This window comes from Haliotis rufescens, unplaced genomic scaffold, assembly GCF_023055435.1.
Source record: "Haliotis rufescens isolate VD_foot unplaced genomic scaffold, xgHalRufe1.0.p SCAF_23, whole genome shotgun sequence".
In the NCBI taxonomy this organism is placed as follows: domain Eukaryota; kingdom Metazoa; phylum Mollusca; class Gastropoda; order Lepetellida; family Haliotidae; genus Haliotis; species Haliotis rufescens.
The window spans coordinates 7,895,105-7,914,365 of record NW_025963924.1 but is presented as its reverse complement, the minus strand read 5'-3'; the positions used below and the strand labels follow the sequence as shown (position 1 = coordinate 7,914,365).

Here is a 19,261-nt window from a genome sequence, read left to right as displayed (position 1 = left end):
GTGCCATAATTATGCTGACTCTATAAACTCTTAAAAACAAAGAGAGATAATGTTTATTCACTGCACAAGAAGCTACACAAATACAGCAGTGCACGAGTACAAAAAGCAACCGTCAGTGAATGAGTGAGTAAGCGACAGCGTGCGAAGGGCTGCCGTGATATAACTGGAATACTGTTTAAAGCAACGTCTAACTCACTCACTCACTCACTCACTCACTCACTCACTCACTCCACCCCACCTACCTACCTACCTCACTCACTCTCACTTACTCATTCACTCACTCACCCAAGCCCACCCCAACCCACTCACTCACTCACCCCACCCAACCCCTCTCACTCACTCACTCATCCAACCCCACTCACTCACTCACCCCACCCAACCCCACTCACTCATCCCACCTCACCCAACCCCATTCACTCACTCACTCACTTACTCACTCACTCATTCACTCACTCACCCACTCACTCACTTATGAACAATGGAACACAAAACGTAAAACGTCATCGCTAGAGAATAACCAGTCTCGATTATCCGCCCAAAGAGATTCCATTGAACGCAAAAGGCATTGTATCTTGCCAAATGGTTTTGATCCATGCACAATCTACAGCAGTTTTAACAAACAAGAAACACCGTCTCGAAAATATAGTCAGGGTCCACGCGTCATACGTTTCCTCTTATGTATGACGATGCACGTGAACATGCGAGACAAAGAATATGTTTTTTGCAAAGTGATAATCTCAACATACAGTAACACGATGACAGGGACGAGTTATACTTGAGGGGGTAATGGAGGTTGCTGATGTGTATCTTTGACTCACAGCATCCCAATGCGAACTGAAACGTGTCTGTGTAGTCAGTGGACACCACCTTCCCGAGGCAAGGGAGTTAACTGACTATAAAAGTCCAGTTTCCACCCATGCCGAACTAGGCTGGTATTATGGAGTTACATTTTGGCTGGACTAACGAGTCTATGCATAGTCCAATCAAAATCGCGCACCGAAATCGAAATCCGGTTCGTAGAGTATCATGCAGATTTCGGTCGACTGCAGGATTTGCAAAGCATGTGCACCGCTAACTCCTTGTCAACTTACATTTTCTAAATCTTTTCATGTTTTTAATCAAGGTGCTCACGTGATTTGATGCACTTCGCGATGTAAGACTCGTTTTTTATCACATATAGATCTTGATTATCGATCTTGACCGTTTTGTTTGAAACAAATGCAAGTGATACGAGAGGCTGAATCTGATTGGTCAATAGGAGAGGCATAGAAAGGACATAACTCGTAATAGCCACTGGTGGCGCTACGATCGAGCCCAGGAATTCCAGCCTAGTTCGGCAAGGGTGGAAACTGGACTTTCAAAGTCAGTTAACTCTCTTGCCTCGGGAAGATGGTGGACACTGACCAGAGCCCTCTCACCGCCGGGTCAAGTGCAGAACATTTGTGACGCTTTCGAAAAACGTCAAATGGCGAGCATGTCGTGGGCCTATATACTTTGAAGAAAGTAAAACCTGATTATCGCGGGCTGTGTACTCGCGGGCAGATGACCACGGAGTACGCTGATCACTGTGTCGGATTAACGAGACTGATTAATGAGTGATTTCGGTAATTTGTTGCAAATTAGGTGTGTCGGAGTCGGAGTGCGAGATTGTCGGATTAACGGGAATAAATAGCACTGATTTAATCGGTTCCCATCATTAGTGTCGGATAAAGCCGATTGTCGGATTAACGAGTGTCGGATTAACGAGACTTGACTGTATATTTTAAATCTGTCACAAATGACAACGCAACACACATTGAGAAAAGCATGCACTGCCTACTGGACTATGTTTGCCATGTCAAAGCATATGTAGTGGAAATCTGTCATTGATGCAATTGACTTCTACGTCAACGTTCGCTGCGACCTTGGTACCCCCATGACGGCCGACGTGTGTCCAGGGTTGTCCTTACTTAGATAAGACGCTGTCGTTGTGGATGCGTTCGTAAATCGGGTTGACAGCTGTGGTGGGGTCTGTGCCGTCAATTGCCTTCACGTCAACCTTGGTTGTGAACACTACAAGGGCAAGATGTATGATGTCATGTGTAGTTGACGGGTCTGTTTATGATATTTCTACTACTACTACTACTACTACTACTACTACTACTACTACTACTACTACTACTACTACTGCTACTACGACTACCACTACTACTTCTACCACCACCACTACTACTACTGTTACTTTTACTACTTCTACTACTACAACCGTTTATATCGGTAATACTTATAATACTTCGACCAGTGCCAGTGCTACCTGTACTAATATTACTTCTACTGAAGCTACTACTACTACTACTACTACCACTCCTACTATTGTTAATACTTCTACTATTGCAAGTACCACGACTGTTACCACTATCACTGTTGCTTCTACTACTGACGCTTCTATTTAGGGGTATCTTCTTCAACACTCCTAAGGATGTTCTACAAAACCCAAAAGAGTTCAGTCAGGGTTTGTTCCTAACTCCCACTCCCACACCAACACCCCACCCCCACCCCCACCCCCACCCTCATCCTCACCCTCAGCATCGGGGTGTTTGTCCTTACCCCGATAATCATTAATCTCACTGCAAGATATAACACCTTACACACCTCGACTCCCCACACCCACCTCACCTCACCTCACCTCACCTCACCACGCAAAACCTCACCACGCAAAACCTCACCTCACCTCACCTCACCTCACCTCACCTCACCTCACCCCGCAAAAGGTTCTTCCATACCACCAGAGTTCCGCCGTACTGGCTTGATGTTCTTCTTACTTCAAAGCGTTCTGGTTTAGAAATACTTTTTCTATTGCAAGTACAACGACTTTTACCACTATCACTGTTGCTGCCACTACTTCTACTACTGACGCTGATATCTATCGGTATCTGCTTCAACTCCCCTAAGGATGTTCTACCCACCCCCAAAGTGTTTAGTCAGGGTTTGTTCTTAACCCCCACCTTCATCCTCACCCTCATCCTCATCCTCACCCTCAGCATCGGGGTGTTTGTCCTTACCCCGATAATCATTAATCACACTGCAAGATATTACACCTTACACACCTCGACTCCCCACACCCACACCCACCTCAACTAACCTCACCTAACCTCACCTCACCACGCAAAACCTCACCTCAACTCACCTCACCCGGAAAAAGGTTCTTCCTTACCACCAGAGTTCCGCCGTACTGACTTGATGTTCTTCTAACGTCAAAGCCTTCTGGTTAAAGACATGCACACTTAACCCAGTAAGCATTGACTGCTACTGTAACGACCCTACCTTTTTCGATTATTGTGATGGGGTACGAACCACGTACCTTCCGATCCGTGGTCGGATACGTTGTCCTCATGACCAAAGTGGTTAACCCCGTCAGCAAGCTGACAAGGTAAGGATGTCTTCTGTGGGATGACTCCACGCCCTGCTACACTACACTATAAACGTTTCACTAGAGGAACTCCAAAACAACACTGTACTTTTCAAAACGATCATAATTCCTTACCCTCAGCACGGTGCTCACCCGCTAGGGTGTATCCCCCGTCCACAAGCTGAGGGTTGGGGAGTTCCTGGTAGTAGTTGAGGTCTATCGCAGCATTGGGCAACCTAGGTAAATACAAACGTCATATCAATTTGGTCATCAACTTAAAGTTTTATAAATTCAAAATAACATTTCTATTCTCTATTATGCTACTCAGAATAAGTTAAGGTCCACCCGACTACAGTTAATTTGTCATGTCATGACAGGTGAGGTGAAAAGCGGTTTAACATCGCGTTCAAGATTATTGCACTTATACAGCGACGTGCATGCACGTGCATGTTTGTCTGTCTGTACTAGTCCGACTGATGCCGATTTTATAGTGCTAGCACGCTGAGATACCATGCCGCAGTTTTACATGAATACGACACTCAGTCACAGTATACTGACTCCGACCAATCCTTGTTTAAGCTCCACAATGCCGAGCGCCAGACAGGTTAACAACAAGTACCATCTTTTAACGTCTTTTGGTATGACGCGGCAGGGGTTCGATCCGCGGACCTTCCACTCTCCGGGCAGACGCTCGGCCACTAGACCACGGACGCGGTCCATGACATAACAGATTAACTATAGTAATATGAAAGTATCGCTTGACCCTTAACATCTTTTGAGAAGTATATATATCAGAGTAACAAGAAACGTGCGACAGCCAACTCCATGAACATAACATGACGTCATAAAAATGAAATATTCTGTTGCATCACTAATATACCGCGTGTTTGACGTCCGGGGCGTAATATTTTGTGTTGCAGATAAAAGTGAATAATAAAATATTTTGTTAGTAACGTTAAGAACATTTACAGGTTAATGTAGCACGGGATGACGTCATGGCACCTGCTCAGAAGCCACCAGCAATAGCCAATCATCGGATGTGTTTGAATGAATACATTAGATATGATTCAGTGAGTGAGTGAGTTGGGTTTAACACCACTTTTAACAGTATTCAAGTTATATCACGGCGTGTCAGCTTAATGTGGGAGGAAAGCCCGAAGTGATGCAGGTCTTAGACGTTTACCACTTCGGTGAAACCCACGAGCACGGGTATGGTTCTGACAAACCTAGAAACATAATCGGGGCGAAACGGGATTCGAACCCACAATCATAGGTTTCTGGCGTGCCCAAGGGACGCAACTCTGCACAGCAAATCGCGGCGCCATAGATGACTGGGCCACCCGTGCCCAACATATTATTCAGACTTGTACATGAATGAAATCACGTAAAATAAGTTTTCCATATAGGGAATTTGTGTTTCGCTCAGCTGTTTGATGTGTGATTTCAAAAATGGTTTCACATACTGCTGTGCTGAGGCGTAAGGGAAATCCTGAGCTGAAAAGAAAAAGAAAGGTAACAATAATTTGGATTCTCGTTGGGGCGTCAATCAATTAAGAAAATATTATCACTGTTAAAAATATTTTATGTTAATTTTTTCAAAAAGTGGCTCAGGCCCGTGTGACAGCTCGTCGATTTGAACAGTCCCGAGCTGAAACCATGTATGCTATGACGAAGAGACTGAGACTCAAACACCCAATCCTGAATCTGGGAAGGGGCGCAACTCTTCACGGCTATACAATGCAATGGACCGCTTGGCCAAAAATAGTATCAAGTGTATATTGTTTACTGTGTCCTCACCATCTCATCCAACCCTTTTTAGCTTAGATACGAACATCATGTATTGACTCCCTTTGTTAAATGAAGGAGTTGTTAATGAACACTTGCAATGATCACGTGTTGTGTTGCAAAGACAATTGACGTTCTTGCCTAAGGCCTTGCAGTCAGGAGTTTGTTGTAATCAGTTTGAAAAATAGACTTTCATGTTAACTGTACATTTTCGTGAAAAACATAATTTGGTAATCAAATGTATAAGGCAATCTGTTTTCTGTAGATTGTGTGAGTGGTAAGTGCTACCGGCAATTCAGGACATGCTCATCCTTATCGCGAACACCTGGTGTCATCACTGATTTTCAGTGATCCATTCATATTCAACGCTATTTTGCTTTTTACTCCCAATGGAATCTTCGGATAATCGAGACTGGTTATTCTCTGGTGTTGACGCATTATAATTAAGTACATGCTCAAGACATCAGATGAAAGCACAATGCCGGAAAAACGACGCAATGAATCCCAAAGTTTGTTATTCATTTGGACAATAAGGCATATTGTCAAGGCAACTGACTGCGCTTCATCCGACTAAGTTGTGTCCAAGTTCGCTTTTCATATGAACAATAACATTTTTTGTCTGAGTTGATTTAGGATGTTTACCTCTTTTCATCTTCTTGTATTTTCTGTAGAAGACGGAGAAAACGATGATGATGACAACCAGCATCCCAGCGACACCAGCACCCACGCCATACCCAAACATTGACATCCCTGAAACAGATACGTCATATGTAGCCACAGATGTTTGAGACCGCCTCCGTGGTCTAGAGGTAGAGCGTCCGCTCGGAGAGCGGGAGATCCGGGGTCGATCCCGGCCGCGTCATACCAAAAGACTTTAGGAGATTGTACTTGTTGTTACCCTGGCTGGCGCTCGGCATTAAGGGGCTAAAACAAGGACTCGGAGTCAGTATACTGTGTCTGTGTGTGGGGTATTCATGTTAAACTGCTAGCACTATAAATCGGCATCAGTCCGGACTAGTACAAGCAGCCACACACACGTGCATGCACGTCGCTATATAAGTGCAATAATCTTGGACGCGACGTTAAACCCAATTTCCCCTCACCACAAATGTTTGATTGAATAAAAATAATAATAATTAATAATTAAATAACTTAAAGGCAGTATGGATAAGTATAACGTTGTCATGATGTTATAACCGAACAGATTGTGACAAGTGATAATATTGAATCAGGATATGTTATGACACTTCTTTTATAAATCTACCCCACTTGTGTCTATTCTATTGTAAATTGTAGGTATCTTCTTATCTCACGGTAACCTTCTGAGAGGTACTTCTGTCAAGAGGATCGCCTCCATGGTCTAGTGGTAGAGCGTCCGCCCGGAGAGCGGAAGGTCCGGGGTTCGATCCCCAGCCGCCTCATACCAAAAGACGTTAAAAGATGGTACTTGTTGTTACCCTGTCTGGCGCTCGGCATTAAGGGGCTAAAACAATGACTGGTCGGCTCGGAGTCAGTATACTGTGTCTGAGCGGGGTATTCATGTTAAACTGCGGCATGGTATCTCAGTGTGCTAGCACTATAAATCGGCATCAGTCCGGACTAGTACAAGCAGCCACACACACACGCATGCGGTGCATGCACGTCGCTATAAATGTGCAATAATCGAGGACGCGACGTTAAACCCCCTTTCACCTCCCCTTCTTTCAAGAGAGACAAGCGTGGAGGTTTTACATTTGAATTGCAAGACCTGGGTATTACAGTTAAAGTGTGTAAGCAGCTTTTTTAATATGCATCTAATGGTAATTTTTTTACATGAACCCTCCATGACGATAATCAAACCTGTAACATCACTGTCATATCAAATATTGGTCTAGAGGTAGAGCGTCCGGGGTTAAATCCCCGGCCGCGTCATACCAAAAGACGTTAGGAGATGGTACTTGTTGTTACCCTGTCTGGCGTTCGGCATTAAGGAGCTAAACCAAGGACCGGTCGGCTCGGAGTCAGTATACTGTGTCTGTGTGGGGTATTCATGTTAAACTGCGCACAGTAGCGTCACCGTGATAATACGAATCCTCAGATGGAGGATGCGTATGAAGTGTTTTCCTGGGTGGTGGTGACCGGATCTCTGCCACTCCTAGGCCTGTCCCCCGTCCGCCCAGAGTGCCTCTATAGGACCATCAGCCTCTCATTCGACTACAACCAAAACTCCTTTCAACGTGAGTCATGCGTTGTTCCTTGACGTATCATAGCAACGGCGTGCTCTTTCAGTTGTACCTTTACTCTTTGCATGTTATTTGTCACTGTCCAACGGTTTAGGTGTGAATGAACAGTACATCGTTCCTTTTATACCATATCTTTGTAGGCTGGCATGCTACAAGTGCAGCAAAAGTTTCACTTCAAACTCAAGTTCCACTGATCCGGGTACTGAAGCACGTGCATTACTCAGCAAACTGTTTTGGTTGTGTTTGGGCGATTGATTCTCAACCATTTTCTAACACTATTCAGTGTTTTGACCCAACTTTCAGTTTGGTAACGTTTCTTTTGTTCGTCAGTTTACATCAAAAGCTATGCTAATTATGTCCATCATCCACAATCTAAGTAACTGAAAAGTACATTCCTCCAGTACTTGTGAGTACAAACATGTCAGGTTTGCCATTTTGTCTGTCAGCTTGAAGAAATCTTCACACACGGTTTTTTCAGCACATGGTGTTGTGAGAAATGGTCTTTTATTACATAGAAATGTTTAATTATACTGCTATTTTCATTGTTCTGTACAGTTATTATATTTTAGTGAACAGTGGGGAAATGTTAACATTCTTTTCATGCATGGGTTGAATTTGAACGTGCCGTAAGACAACCACACACACACCCTCACCCCAACCCCAACCACCCCCCACACCCCCACCCCCACCCAATATCAAATGGTCCGCCCATTAATTGTAACTGCAGCAAATTTGATAACATTCAAACCATCTACTGACTCGTTTATTAATCTGTATGTGTTCAATTGCAGTGGTATAAGGATCTTTGTAATAACGTATTTTCTGAAGAATATTATACTGTACCATAATACGACTATGATGATACTACCCCCAAAGTACAGTCCTCGACATACCTGCATCAGTCGTCACTTGGTCGTAGCGGGCAGGTACATCTGAAAATGTACAAAATAAGAACAAACAAGGAACGTACAGTAAACTACGGATATAACGAACTCAAAGGGACCCCTAATTTTAGTTCGTTATAACCGTAGTTCGTTATAAGCATATATACAACATAACTACAGCAAATAGTCGGGACAAAAAAGTAAGTTCGCTATATCCGTCAGTTCGTTATAAGCGTGTTCGTTATAAACGTAGTTTACTGTACTTGCGTTTGTCTTGCAAAACAATAAATTTGATCCATGTCGCACAAATGTTTGTAAATATTTATCCATCCCATTTCAGGGACAATGCTTTAATGAAATGTACGTCACTTTACAAAGACACAATTTATTAATACATAATTGTTCTTGTCTTGTAACATCCTCAACACTGCATTATATCATAATAATTACATACCTTGTACATTGTGAATATATTAACAGTCGTCAAAACATGAAATTTACGAAAACAGCGCACCTGACAAGAATTAAAAATATGAGAGTTATCTCCCTTTGATTCGTGACCACCAACACTCAATCACCTAGTCCAGATATCCAGACATCCCTGAACACAACGGCGCCGTACTCATATACTTGGAATCTTACAACGGACTATAATTATTTTCGCATTCTGTCTATATGAGAAATTAAAACATCGTACGGTTTTGGTGTTCAAGTGTACTTTTCTTTTAAAACATTTTTACTGAAGGTGTGTGTGTGTGTGTGTGTGTGTGTGTGTGTGTGTGTGGGAGAGAGAGAGAGAGAGAGAGAGAGAGAGAGAGAGAGAGAGAGAGAGCACATTACACCTTACTTATAGTTTGAATAATCTATTACTAGCTAACGGCCGTGTTGGAAGACTTCTGTATTTATTTTGTTTTAATCATCCACTCCTTATATCACGAAATATTATAAAAGGGACAGTGTACTTACTCTGAACATACGATATGCTGCTGGTGTGGTTTGATGAGGGGTTGACGGCTGTGCAGGTGTAGTTGCCACTGTCGTCGCCCACCAACCCTTTCAGTGCCAGCACTTGACCCCGACTCCCCCTGGTCAGGTCCTGTCCACCTTTGGTCCAGATGTAGCGACAGTCGGGGAGACAGCTGGCCGAGCAGGTCAGGTTGACGCTTCTTTCCTTAGTCTGGAGTTCTGTTTTGACCAACTGTATCTGTGTTGGACCCTCAGGTTCTGGGGGGAAAGGGCAAAACAGATAATAGCATTCCTAATTCAAACCTTATTTCTTACTTAAATACCGCCTCCGTGGTCTAGTAGTAGGGCGGTTGCCCGGGGAGCGGAAGGTCCGGGGTTCGATTCCCGGCCGCGTCTTACCAAAGGACGTTAAAAGATGGTACTTGTTGTTACCCTGTCTGGCGCTCGGCATTAAAGGGCTAAAACAAGGACTGGTCGGCTCGGAGTCAGTATACTGTGTCTGAGTGGGGTATTCATGTTAAAATGCGGCATGGTATCTGAGTGTGCTAGCACTATAAATCGGCATCAGTCCGGACTAGTACAAGCAGCCACACACACACGTGCATGCACGTCGCTATATAAGTGCAATAATCTTGGACGCGACGTTTAACCCAATTTCACCTCACCTCTTACTTAAATACTAAAACTTTCAGACGCCTTGGTATATCCATCTTCAAAATTAAGCAAAATGCGACAAATGGATAACATGACGATTACAAACCAAGAATACAGTATGAAAATGCACCCCTTATAAGCCCTTATACGCTTATGTCACTCCTACAAACGACCCGTGAACATCCGGGGTAGAACAGATCTTCAGCAACCCATGCTTGCCGTAAAAGGCGACTATGCTTGTCGTAAGAGGCGACTAACGGGATCGGGTGGTCAGGCCCGCTGACTTGGTTGATGCATGTCATCGATCCCGATTGCGTGGATCGATGCTCATGATATCAATCACTGGATTGTCTGGCCCAGACTCGATTATTTACAGACAACCGACATATACCTGGAATATTGATGAGTGCGGGGTAAAACAACAAACCAACCAACCAACCAACTTCTACAACCTTTTCTCGGAATACATCATTTACAGGCCATTAGGGCCAACAACATGACTTATACACTTGTACGGTTTGAGGCGTGGCAAGTGACAGTGACTGCAGGTTGCAGCCTTGAAGTGCATCCCTATGCCAAATACTCTCCAGCCCAAGTTCCCCTTAACACAAATCACACATGCGTTATAGAGATTTTCTCATTTAATGTCAGACCAAGTATATGTTAATATTTACCAATCAGGTTGACATGGATGATGTTGCTAAACGCTTTATCTTCACATCTCCAGTCTCCTTCAACGTCGTCGTGTAAGGAGGTGGCGTTGAGGATGTAGACGTAGTTGCCGTCACTCTGCTGACCACACCCACATGTGTACTGTGTCTTGGAAACATTGTCTGATGTATACTGTGTACAATCATCTCTCTTCACCGAACACTTGACAAAAGTGTTTCTTTGGAAGAGGAGAGCTCCATTAGTGCTGTTCGTCGATACGCCACACTTGAGTTGAAGCGACAGGCCCCAAAAGGCGTGAGGTGCCGTCTGGATCAAGTTCAGTGATGTATCTGAATATAAATTTAACTGAAGGAGTATCGTTTCATTCATGCATGGTAGAATGCATATAAAAGTTATTCCAAATACGTCTTAAGATATCATAAATCCTTTTTTAGACATGTGTGATTTCAATAATTGTTCCGAGATGTAACAAAAACATACAAAAATATTTAACATCATTAAATGTAATTTGTTACGTGATTAATAAATGAATTATCAATACAAGAAAACAAGGAGTAAAAAGTAACACGGCAGCTTAACGGGAATACGACGTTTGATCATAAGCATTATTACTTAAGCTGCATTGTCTTCCACCTTTACGACGGAAAACATTTGGTTTATTGTTTAATGATACAGTCAGCAATATTCGAACATAACCACGGTTGCCGGTAAATGATCGCATCTGGTGCAGCCAACCCGGTGGTTGTGATCAAATGTAAAGTCTCACACCTTGGGGTAAGGCTGCAAGCAATCAACTGATCCTGACCATCCGATCCGATCCCTATTCTCATCCTACACATAAGACGTCAACGGCAGGGAATATCCGTCTCGATTATCTGCCGAAAGAGATTCCATTGAGCGCAAAAGGCAAAAGAGCTGTGAAATGTATATGAATCGATCACTAAAAACCATTGATGATATCAGATGTCAAAGGGTGAGCATGACCTTCCCAGTATTTGACATTCCTTTCTCACCTAGCTTGAGCCGGAAACCCCTGCATACAGGTACATGTGTTACATGCGGTACATGCGGTACATACGGTACATGCGGTACATGTGGTACATGCAGTACATGCGGTACATGTGGTACATGCGGTACAAGTGGTACATGTGGTACTTGCGGTACATGTGGTACATGCGGTACATGCGGTACATGCGGTACATGTGGTACATGCGGTACAAGTGGTACATGTGGTACTTACGGTACATGTGGTACATGCGGTACAAGTGGTACATGCGGTACATGCGATACATGCGGTACATGCGGTAGAATCACGTACAACAAAACGCTAGCTCACGTGTACATTGTTTTCTGAAAGTTCAGTTTGGGTTTCCTCCCAAGCTTCTACATGGCAATACAAGTACACTTAGTTAAACAGAACAAATTGCCATAAAAGAAACAGTTCCTTAATCATAACCTCTGCTAAAAACAGTATCCGTTTTACAATCCAGACTCTAGTATAAGCATGTGTTTATGAATCACTATCAATCAGCTATTATACTCGGATTTCGCGAGAAGATGAGCGTATTCGTATGAGCAGTGGTGTAACCCGTCACAACCAATGCAAAAGTAAGTCAAGTGTTCACCTGAACAAGCACGGGGACATATGGTACTGTAAATGGTACTTGAATGTTGAGATCCTGATCCAAAAGCCTTTTGTAGTCCAGGCTGTTTGATTTTTGCTTTGTTCAAGAATTTCTCCTACGATCGAATGACCATAGATCTGGGTGCACTTCTGTACATACAAAACAGGCGAACATTAACTTGTGCCTTTACAGTCATGTAACGGAAAGAGCAGTGAATCAAACGTTTTCAGATTTATATACAAATATTGATATTTGGTTGCTGCATTGGATTTCCACAAATGAACTACAAGGGAGATAACTCATCGATTCTAGTGAAACTGGTTTGAGGTAAATTCTGAGAGGACCTCAAATAGGTCATACTTGTTTCCAACAAGTATTTTCATGAATGAAAACGAAACTTGTTATCGCGTTTATTGTCATGTTAATAAGTAGATTCAGACAATAACAATCAACATTGATATCTAAACTCGCCAAAACATGTCATTTAAGAGATAAATATTGATATTTGGTGGTTATATTGGATTTATTCAAATGATTGAGTATTCTACATACATCCTTGGGTCTGTTTACCCCAATGTAGAAGTTCAAATCACTCAAATATGTCATCAGAGACCAACAGTGTCTTGATATTCTATGTCTAGCCATCAAACTCTAGGCGGCCATCTTGGAATGTTGGGCCACCAGGGGGCTCTGGTGACGGAATTTCTTATCTAAAAGTGTTAACTATACTTCAGTGAGTTAGTGTGCCAAGTTATATGCATATAAGTCCTAGCACACTATTTTAGAGATAAACGATTCAACAGTGCAATCACGCATTTAGGAAACTTGGCGGCCATCTTGAAATTGGCGGCCATCTTGAATTTTTGCAGATTTGTCAATTATCGAAAACATTCAGTTGTTGTGAATATCTTTTTAGAAACATAATATGGTTATTTCGCAATGCAACAATGCAATGTTTTTTTTCATCAAAGCATTGACCCTCATCTGACATATGGAAGATATATTGATAATTGGTGGCCATATTGGATTATGCAAATTAGACATATTTCCCAAACTGGGATTGCTTGGGACTTTTAGTATGTTGTTTTCGGGACCTTGTAGAAATGCATTGTGGTAAAATAAATTCTGTTGCAAGTTGTTCCAAGTGAAACCTTATTTTGCCTGGACTATTGAGCAAGTTCCGTTTGACACTCCTTGAAATTTTCGTAGAAAGAGCATGTTGGAACTGCTTGACATAAAGGGAAAGTTAACTGTTGGAAAGTTGAAGTCATCGTTCTTGTCATACAGTCTTTCGGATAAAACAACAAAGGGTATGGAAGAGCCCAATAGAAGAGATCGGGTAGTACACATTATCCCATCATTTCTCACAGCGCACACAGAAGGAAGACCCTTTACTTCCACAGACCAGAGCTGAACATCAACTCGATGGGGTCTGGGCGGACACATCAGATGGTCGACCATATCTGCTGTTCAAGGACAACAAGACCCTGGCCTCTTCCACTCATGCCCTGTTGCAAACCCTTCAGTCAAGTGATATGATCTACATGAACCATCATCTCATGACCTTCGGAGCCACGTCGACAGCATCCATGTGCGCACCGGGTCCACAACATATCCTCTAATATACACTGAACAGCAACAGAAACTTCACATGGATAGATATATGAGAAACCTTATTTGTCCAAACACTGTAAACATACTTTGAGACATATTAAAAGGGTGCAACTTGGCAAAACTGATCATCAAGGTTGAAATTAAAGTGTCAAATATTCTTAGTGAAACACAACACTAGTCTCTGAGGAAATGGCATCACAAGTCAGTATCTTGTGTGTCCGCGGTTGATGAAGGCCATGGCCGACTTGAGCCCACACTCTGAGGAACGCCTGACGCAGCTCAGCTGCAGTTGTCGGCCTTGGTCGGACGTCATTCAGTCGTCTTTGAATCTCGTCCCACAGGTGCTCGATGGGATTTAAATCGGGACTGAGGGCAGGCCACTGCATTGTTCCGATGCCATTCTGCTGGAGAAAGTCTCTTGTTGCTCTCGCAGTATGGGCACAGGCGTTATCATGCTGAAACTCGTGGTTGCGGCGACGTGCCAAATGAGGTATGGCGTGTGGTCTCAAGACTTGATCAATGTACCGAGCTGCTGTGACACCATTGCCTCTCCCTGGACCGATGTTCTGGAAGACCACATGGCCGACCCTCTGTGCAACACCAATTCCACCCCACACCATGATGCTCGGACCACCCTACGAGTCTCTCCCGGCGATGACGTGGTGTCAGAATGAGTCCTCTGTGTGGCCTGTGACAGTGGAGGTGTCTGCTTGTCAGTCGTCGACGCACTAATGTGTCGCTGGTGTGTCCCCATGGTCTGTCGAGCAGTTTCCGCAGCAGTAACAAAGCGATCTTTAAGATGATGTCGCACAATCTAACGACCCTGACGTCGGGTGGTGGCCCTTGGTCTTCCACTACGTGGTCGGTCATCTGTGGTATTGGTGGTCTGGTACTATTGCTGGAGCCTGTATATGGTCCTTACGTAGACTTGAAATGCATTGGCTACTTGCCGGGCAGTTTGTCCAGCTTGCAATTGTCCAGGGGCTTGGTGTCGCTGATTTCTTGTCAATCTTGGCATGTGGTAGCAATTCAATAACGAATGAATGTTATCCAATCTGGGTGGATTTTTTTAGGGCAAGAAATGGGGGAACGCATGTGCATTTCAATTTGCATGGAACTCACGTGCATCGGGTTACCATGGCCGTTGCCGTGATGCGTTTGGGCGATCGGTTTTATTGTCATCTACATTGTTTTTTAATCATCAAATTTCATTATTCCGGACAAGGTAATGTTAAGTTTTAGAAACTTTGACAAAAATTACTCAGATATTTAATGACAACTTTTCATGCAATGTTACTTGGGGTGACGTTTATTTTGCGGTTCAGTATATTTTAGAGAATACCCTAAGGCTTCGTTGACAGTTTTGAAGAAGCAGCTTTGGTAAATATAAATGTTTAGATAATGCCGTTTTTCCGGCTGTTACGTACGTTTTATGTTTAGCTATTGGCAGACAGATGATATGGATATCAGATTCGTTAGCATGTTCCATTGGCGATATATTAACGTCATACCAATAACAAACGATTTCGAAGACTTTCCTGTTTTATTTTTAAATTGTATATGTAGTAAATGGCTATCCAGCTGGGTAGTCTGCAGTGAGATTCTGTGCATCGCTTATATTATTATATTATGTCTTCTTTATTCTTTATTGACTTTGCACTTGTATTCACAGCTACAATATGGGTCGCCATGCTAGAAGTGTCATGCAGCAGTTGTTGCTTTAAGTGTTTAAGAGTTCGGCTTCTGCCTTAGTAATTTCAATTGACCTGCCCATCTTGGGTTCCCATGTGTTTGAGGAGGGTACGTATTATCTATTGGGAGTTTTAGTATTGATAACATTTCTGGTTTTGTATTGATAAGATTTCTGTTTACGCATTGAATAATTATTAGAAATTTCTAAAAATTATTTGGCTGCTCTGTTCGTATAGGTTTGAGTAGCTGACTATCTTTCAGGAGTATAGTGACTTTGGCCTTCGCTATTGCATCTCTTGGCTTTAGAAGATCTGACAGACAGCAGATCTGCAATTCTTGTTTTAACCGAGCATGGCTTGAGCATGGTCTTGACATTCTACAAGTAAGTAATGGATATTGGTTGATTGCAAGATGGGCATACCTTGTCATTGTGTTTTTTGTGACCGAGTCTGATGATTGAGACTTTCCTTTCATTTGAGTATGGCTGTTGGTGTTTTTTGGTTTGAATTTTGTCTGCCGATCTAATTTGCGCCCCTTTGTGCTTGAGATTTCTATCTCTAGTTTACTGAAGGGAATAGGCTGTTACTCCACCTTGTCTAGAGCAAGCTGTGTCTGGATTACCATGTACATGAATGCTAATGAGACATACCATGTCGAAGGCTTGCTGAAGTTCAGAAAGAATGCGGCTATGTATTGTCTGTTTAACTGAGCCTTTTTATCTCATTTTCCAGTCTTGGTGTGTGATCTAGACACTGTTGTCCCTTCTGTTGTGGTTGCCAGTTTCACGGTGATGCATTATCCTTTTTGAAACCATGGCTTCAATAGCTTTGCACATGTTTGAAGTGGGAGACGTCTCCTTTTGACCATATCGTGTTGTACAACTCAGTGAGTAAGCTCTTTGTTTGATCAGGTAGGTTTTTTATGTGCCTTTTCTATGTTGTATTGCATCATCAGTAAATGGTATTTGTATACTAGATGCTTGCTTTGTGTCTGTTTTGATATTTTAGGCATTCTTTGAACTCTTTGCTGCAATTTTGGTTGCTGCTTACAGATAAGAAGTGCTCAGCTAGAATGGTGGCCTTTTCTTTGACTGTTTGGGCGTTGGCTAACTTAGGAATTTTTGTGGGTTTACGCTTACCACTGATTGCGTATGCTTCAGTGTGTTTCAGCATTTGTTTCTTTTTCCTTTAGAGATTTGGATGAGTCTTTTTTAGAATCGTCTATGAGCTGTCTTACTTTTTCCAGGCTGCTCGGACTTGGCCGAAGGCTGATTTTTCCCTTTTCGACCTATTAAGATCTTTCTGTCTCACGCTGCTAGCTTTTGCTATTTCCCTGTTCTACCAGGGCATCGGCGTTTTGCAAGTTTTGGAACTGATATTTCAGCTGCGGCAATAATTGCTGAGGTGAGATTTTGGCATCTTCGAGGCAATTTCGAAGGATTTGAATGATATGTATTCCTTTCTGAAATTGGGCCATTCAGCCTTTGCATTGCCCCATGTGGGCCGAGGATTGGGCTGTTCCTCTAATTGTGGTGGACTCCCTATGCAGGTGAGTATAGGAAGATGGTCTCTTCCCCACGGCCAGGTGTCATGGACTTGTCATTGGCAATATGAGGCAAGGTGGTGGGTGGCAATTGTGAGGTCAATTGAACTCCACGTGTTGTTGACATGGTTTGTTTCTGGGACGAACTCTAAAGAATTGTAATTTCTGGACATAAGTCCGCTATCTCCATTTGCAAGTTCATATTTGTCACTCCCAGGGGCCTGTGTGTTCGACGACCGTGCAATGATCTGTGCGCGTGATCTGTGTACAGTACGGGACCTGTGACACAACTGAATATATACTTGTAACAGAAATCCTATACTGAAACATACTTTGGTTTCCTGCTCAGATATACCTTTTCATGAATATTGTTGGAACACCATTTGTTCATATTAATCTCTTATATAACACCTGTACAATGCATCCTCCTAAATCGATATGCATTGTACTTTACGTTCAGCAACCCATTCTTGCCGTAAACCGCGACTATGCTTGTTGTATGAGGCGACTAACGGGATCGGGTGGTCAGGCTCGCTGACTTGGTTGATGCATGTCATCGATCCCAATTGCGTGGATCGATGCTCATGATATCAATCACTGGATTGTCTGGTCCAGACTCGATCATTTACAGACCGCCGTCATATAGCTGGAATATTGCTGAGTGCGGCGTAAAACAACAAATCAAACCAAAAAACTTGGGGTATAGCTGTGCTGTTTTAAGAATAGATTGTCAGTCAGATGAGATATATATCTCAATGTGAAGGCACCCGTGTCTATTTATTTCGTCTGGCCTAGGTGAGGGGTGTTGTGGCCCAGTGGTCACAGATATATGGTGGTCTGAACCCCGTTCCATAAAGCCATCTTAGCGCTACGACTGTCGTAAGTCTTTGTTAATGTATGGGAGTTACGATCAGTTTTACGGCTAAGATCACTTGGAACGTGGAACGACACCCTGGGCGGTGATTTAACGGGAAAATTAGGTGATATGGGTGTACTCGCTATAGTTGTTGTGTTGGATTGTAAAACTGGTGCAATACACAGATGTTATATCACAACTACATGTAGTCGCTCTCATCGCTATGTGGTGAATATATATACAAAGGGAGTGAGTTGGGTTTAACGCCGCTTTTTCAGTATTCCAGTTATATCACGGCGTGTCAGCTTAATGTGGGAGGAAAGCCCGAAGTGATGCAGGTCTCAGACGTTTACCACTTCGGTGAAACCCACGAGCACGGGTATGGTACAAACCTAGAAACATAATCGGGGCGAATCGGGATTCGAACCCACAATCATAGGTTTCTGGCGTGCCCAAGGGACGCAACTCTGCACAGCGAATCGCGGCGCCTAAGACGACTGGGCCACCCGTGCCCCCTATCCATACAAAGATGTTTGGCTGTTAGATAATAATCCATAATCAAATTGTATTAAATATCCACATATAAACAAATAGTAGTCTTACTGTAGGCATATACGTAAAAGCTTACCAACTGCAGTGCCAGTTCGAAGAGAGGTAATGGCCACGACAACGACGACAGCTAATATGACCCTGGCAGACGCCATCTTCCTACCTTGTGACAGCAACCTTCAAGGTACATTCGTAACAGTTCGGGTAGGTTCGGAACAAGCCGAAAGCCTCCTGCCTGCTACGGAAAGAGGCGTGTTGTGACGAACGCAATACCGAACTTGTATTGACGAAAAGTTATGATAAGTTCCAGGACTAAAAGCGAAAGCTTTGTATAAAGGTAAATTGTCTGATTCGGGAAGTAAACGTGACAAAGCATAGTTTTGTTGAAGGAAACCAAACCCTGCAACGTACTAGGAAAACATTTTCGATATTAATGTATTTTAAAGGTATACATTCTTCTGTATTCAAGCATATCGGCTCATTATTTGTCCGTAAAGAGGAAGTAAATTACAGCCTCAGGGAAAGTTTGAATCAGATAAAGCACGCAACTGACAACCAAAATGTTTACCAAAGTTAAACCAAACACAAACACGTCATTGTACAGTTACATGCCTACTGGTTTTCCATGATAAGTTGAACCAACTCACAAAAAACTCACACAAAAACTTGAGACAAGTAGGCGGTACACAGAATTTGGGCAAACATATTTGTTTTTTTACAGGTAGATAGGTGTACGCAAGTTGTGCACGTGCAGGTCATGACGATGAAATTGACCACGTTCGCGTGTCGCAAACGTTTTCATAGCCATCGAG

At 43.0% G+C, this 19,261-nt stretch overlaps 1 protein-coding gene across 1 annotated transcript; it reads right to left on the bottom strand.

Moving 5' to 3' along the window:
- Positions 1 to 1,641: 1,641 nt before the first annotated feature.
- On the bottom strand, positions 1,642 to 18,792 carry LOC124151824. The gene is made up of 8 exons (XM_046524466.2): positions 18,529 to 18,792; positions 10,574 to 10,900; positions 9,246 to 9,503; positions 8,289 to 8,327; positions 5,816 to 5,923; positions 4,852 to 4,882; positions 3,524 to 3,624; positions 1,642 to 2,052 (listed from the first exon to the last, which is right to left on the bottom strand). The coding sequence occupies exons 1-8, from the start codon at positions 18,602 to 18,604 to the stop codon at positions 1,946 to 1,948; spliced, it is 1,047 nt and encodes a 348-aa protein (XP_046380422.2). The 5' UTR covers positions 18,605 to 18,792; the 3' UTR covers positions 1,642 to 1,945.
- Between the last annotated feature and the right edge of the window lie 469 nt (positions 18,793 to 19,261).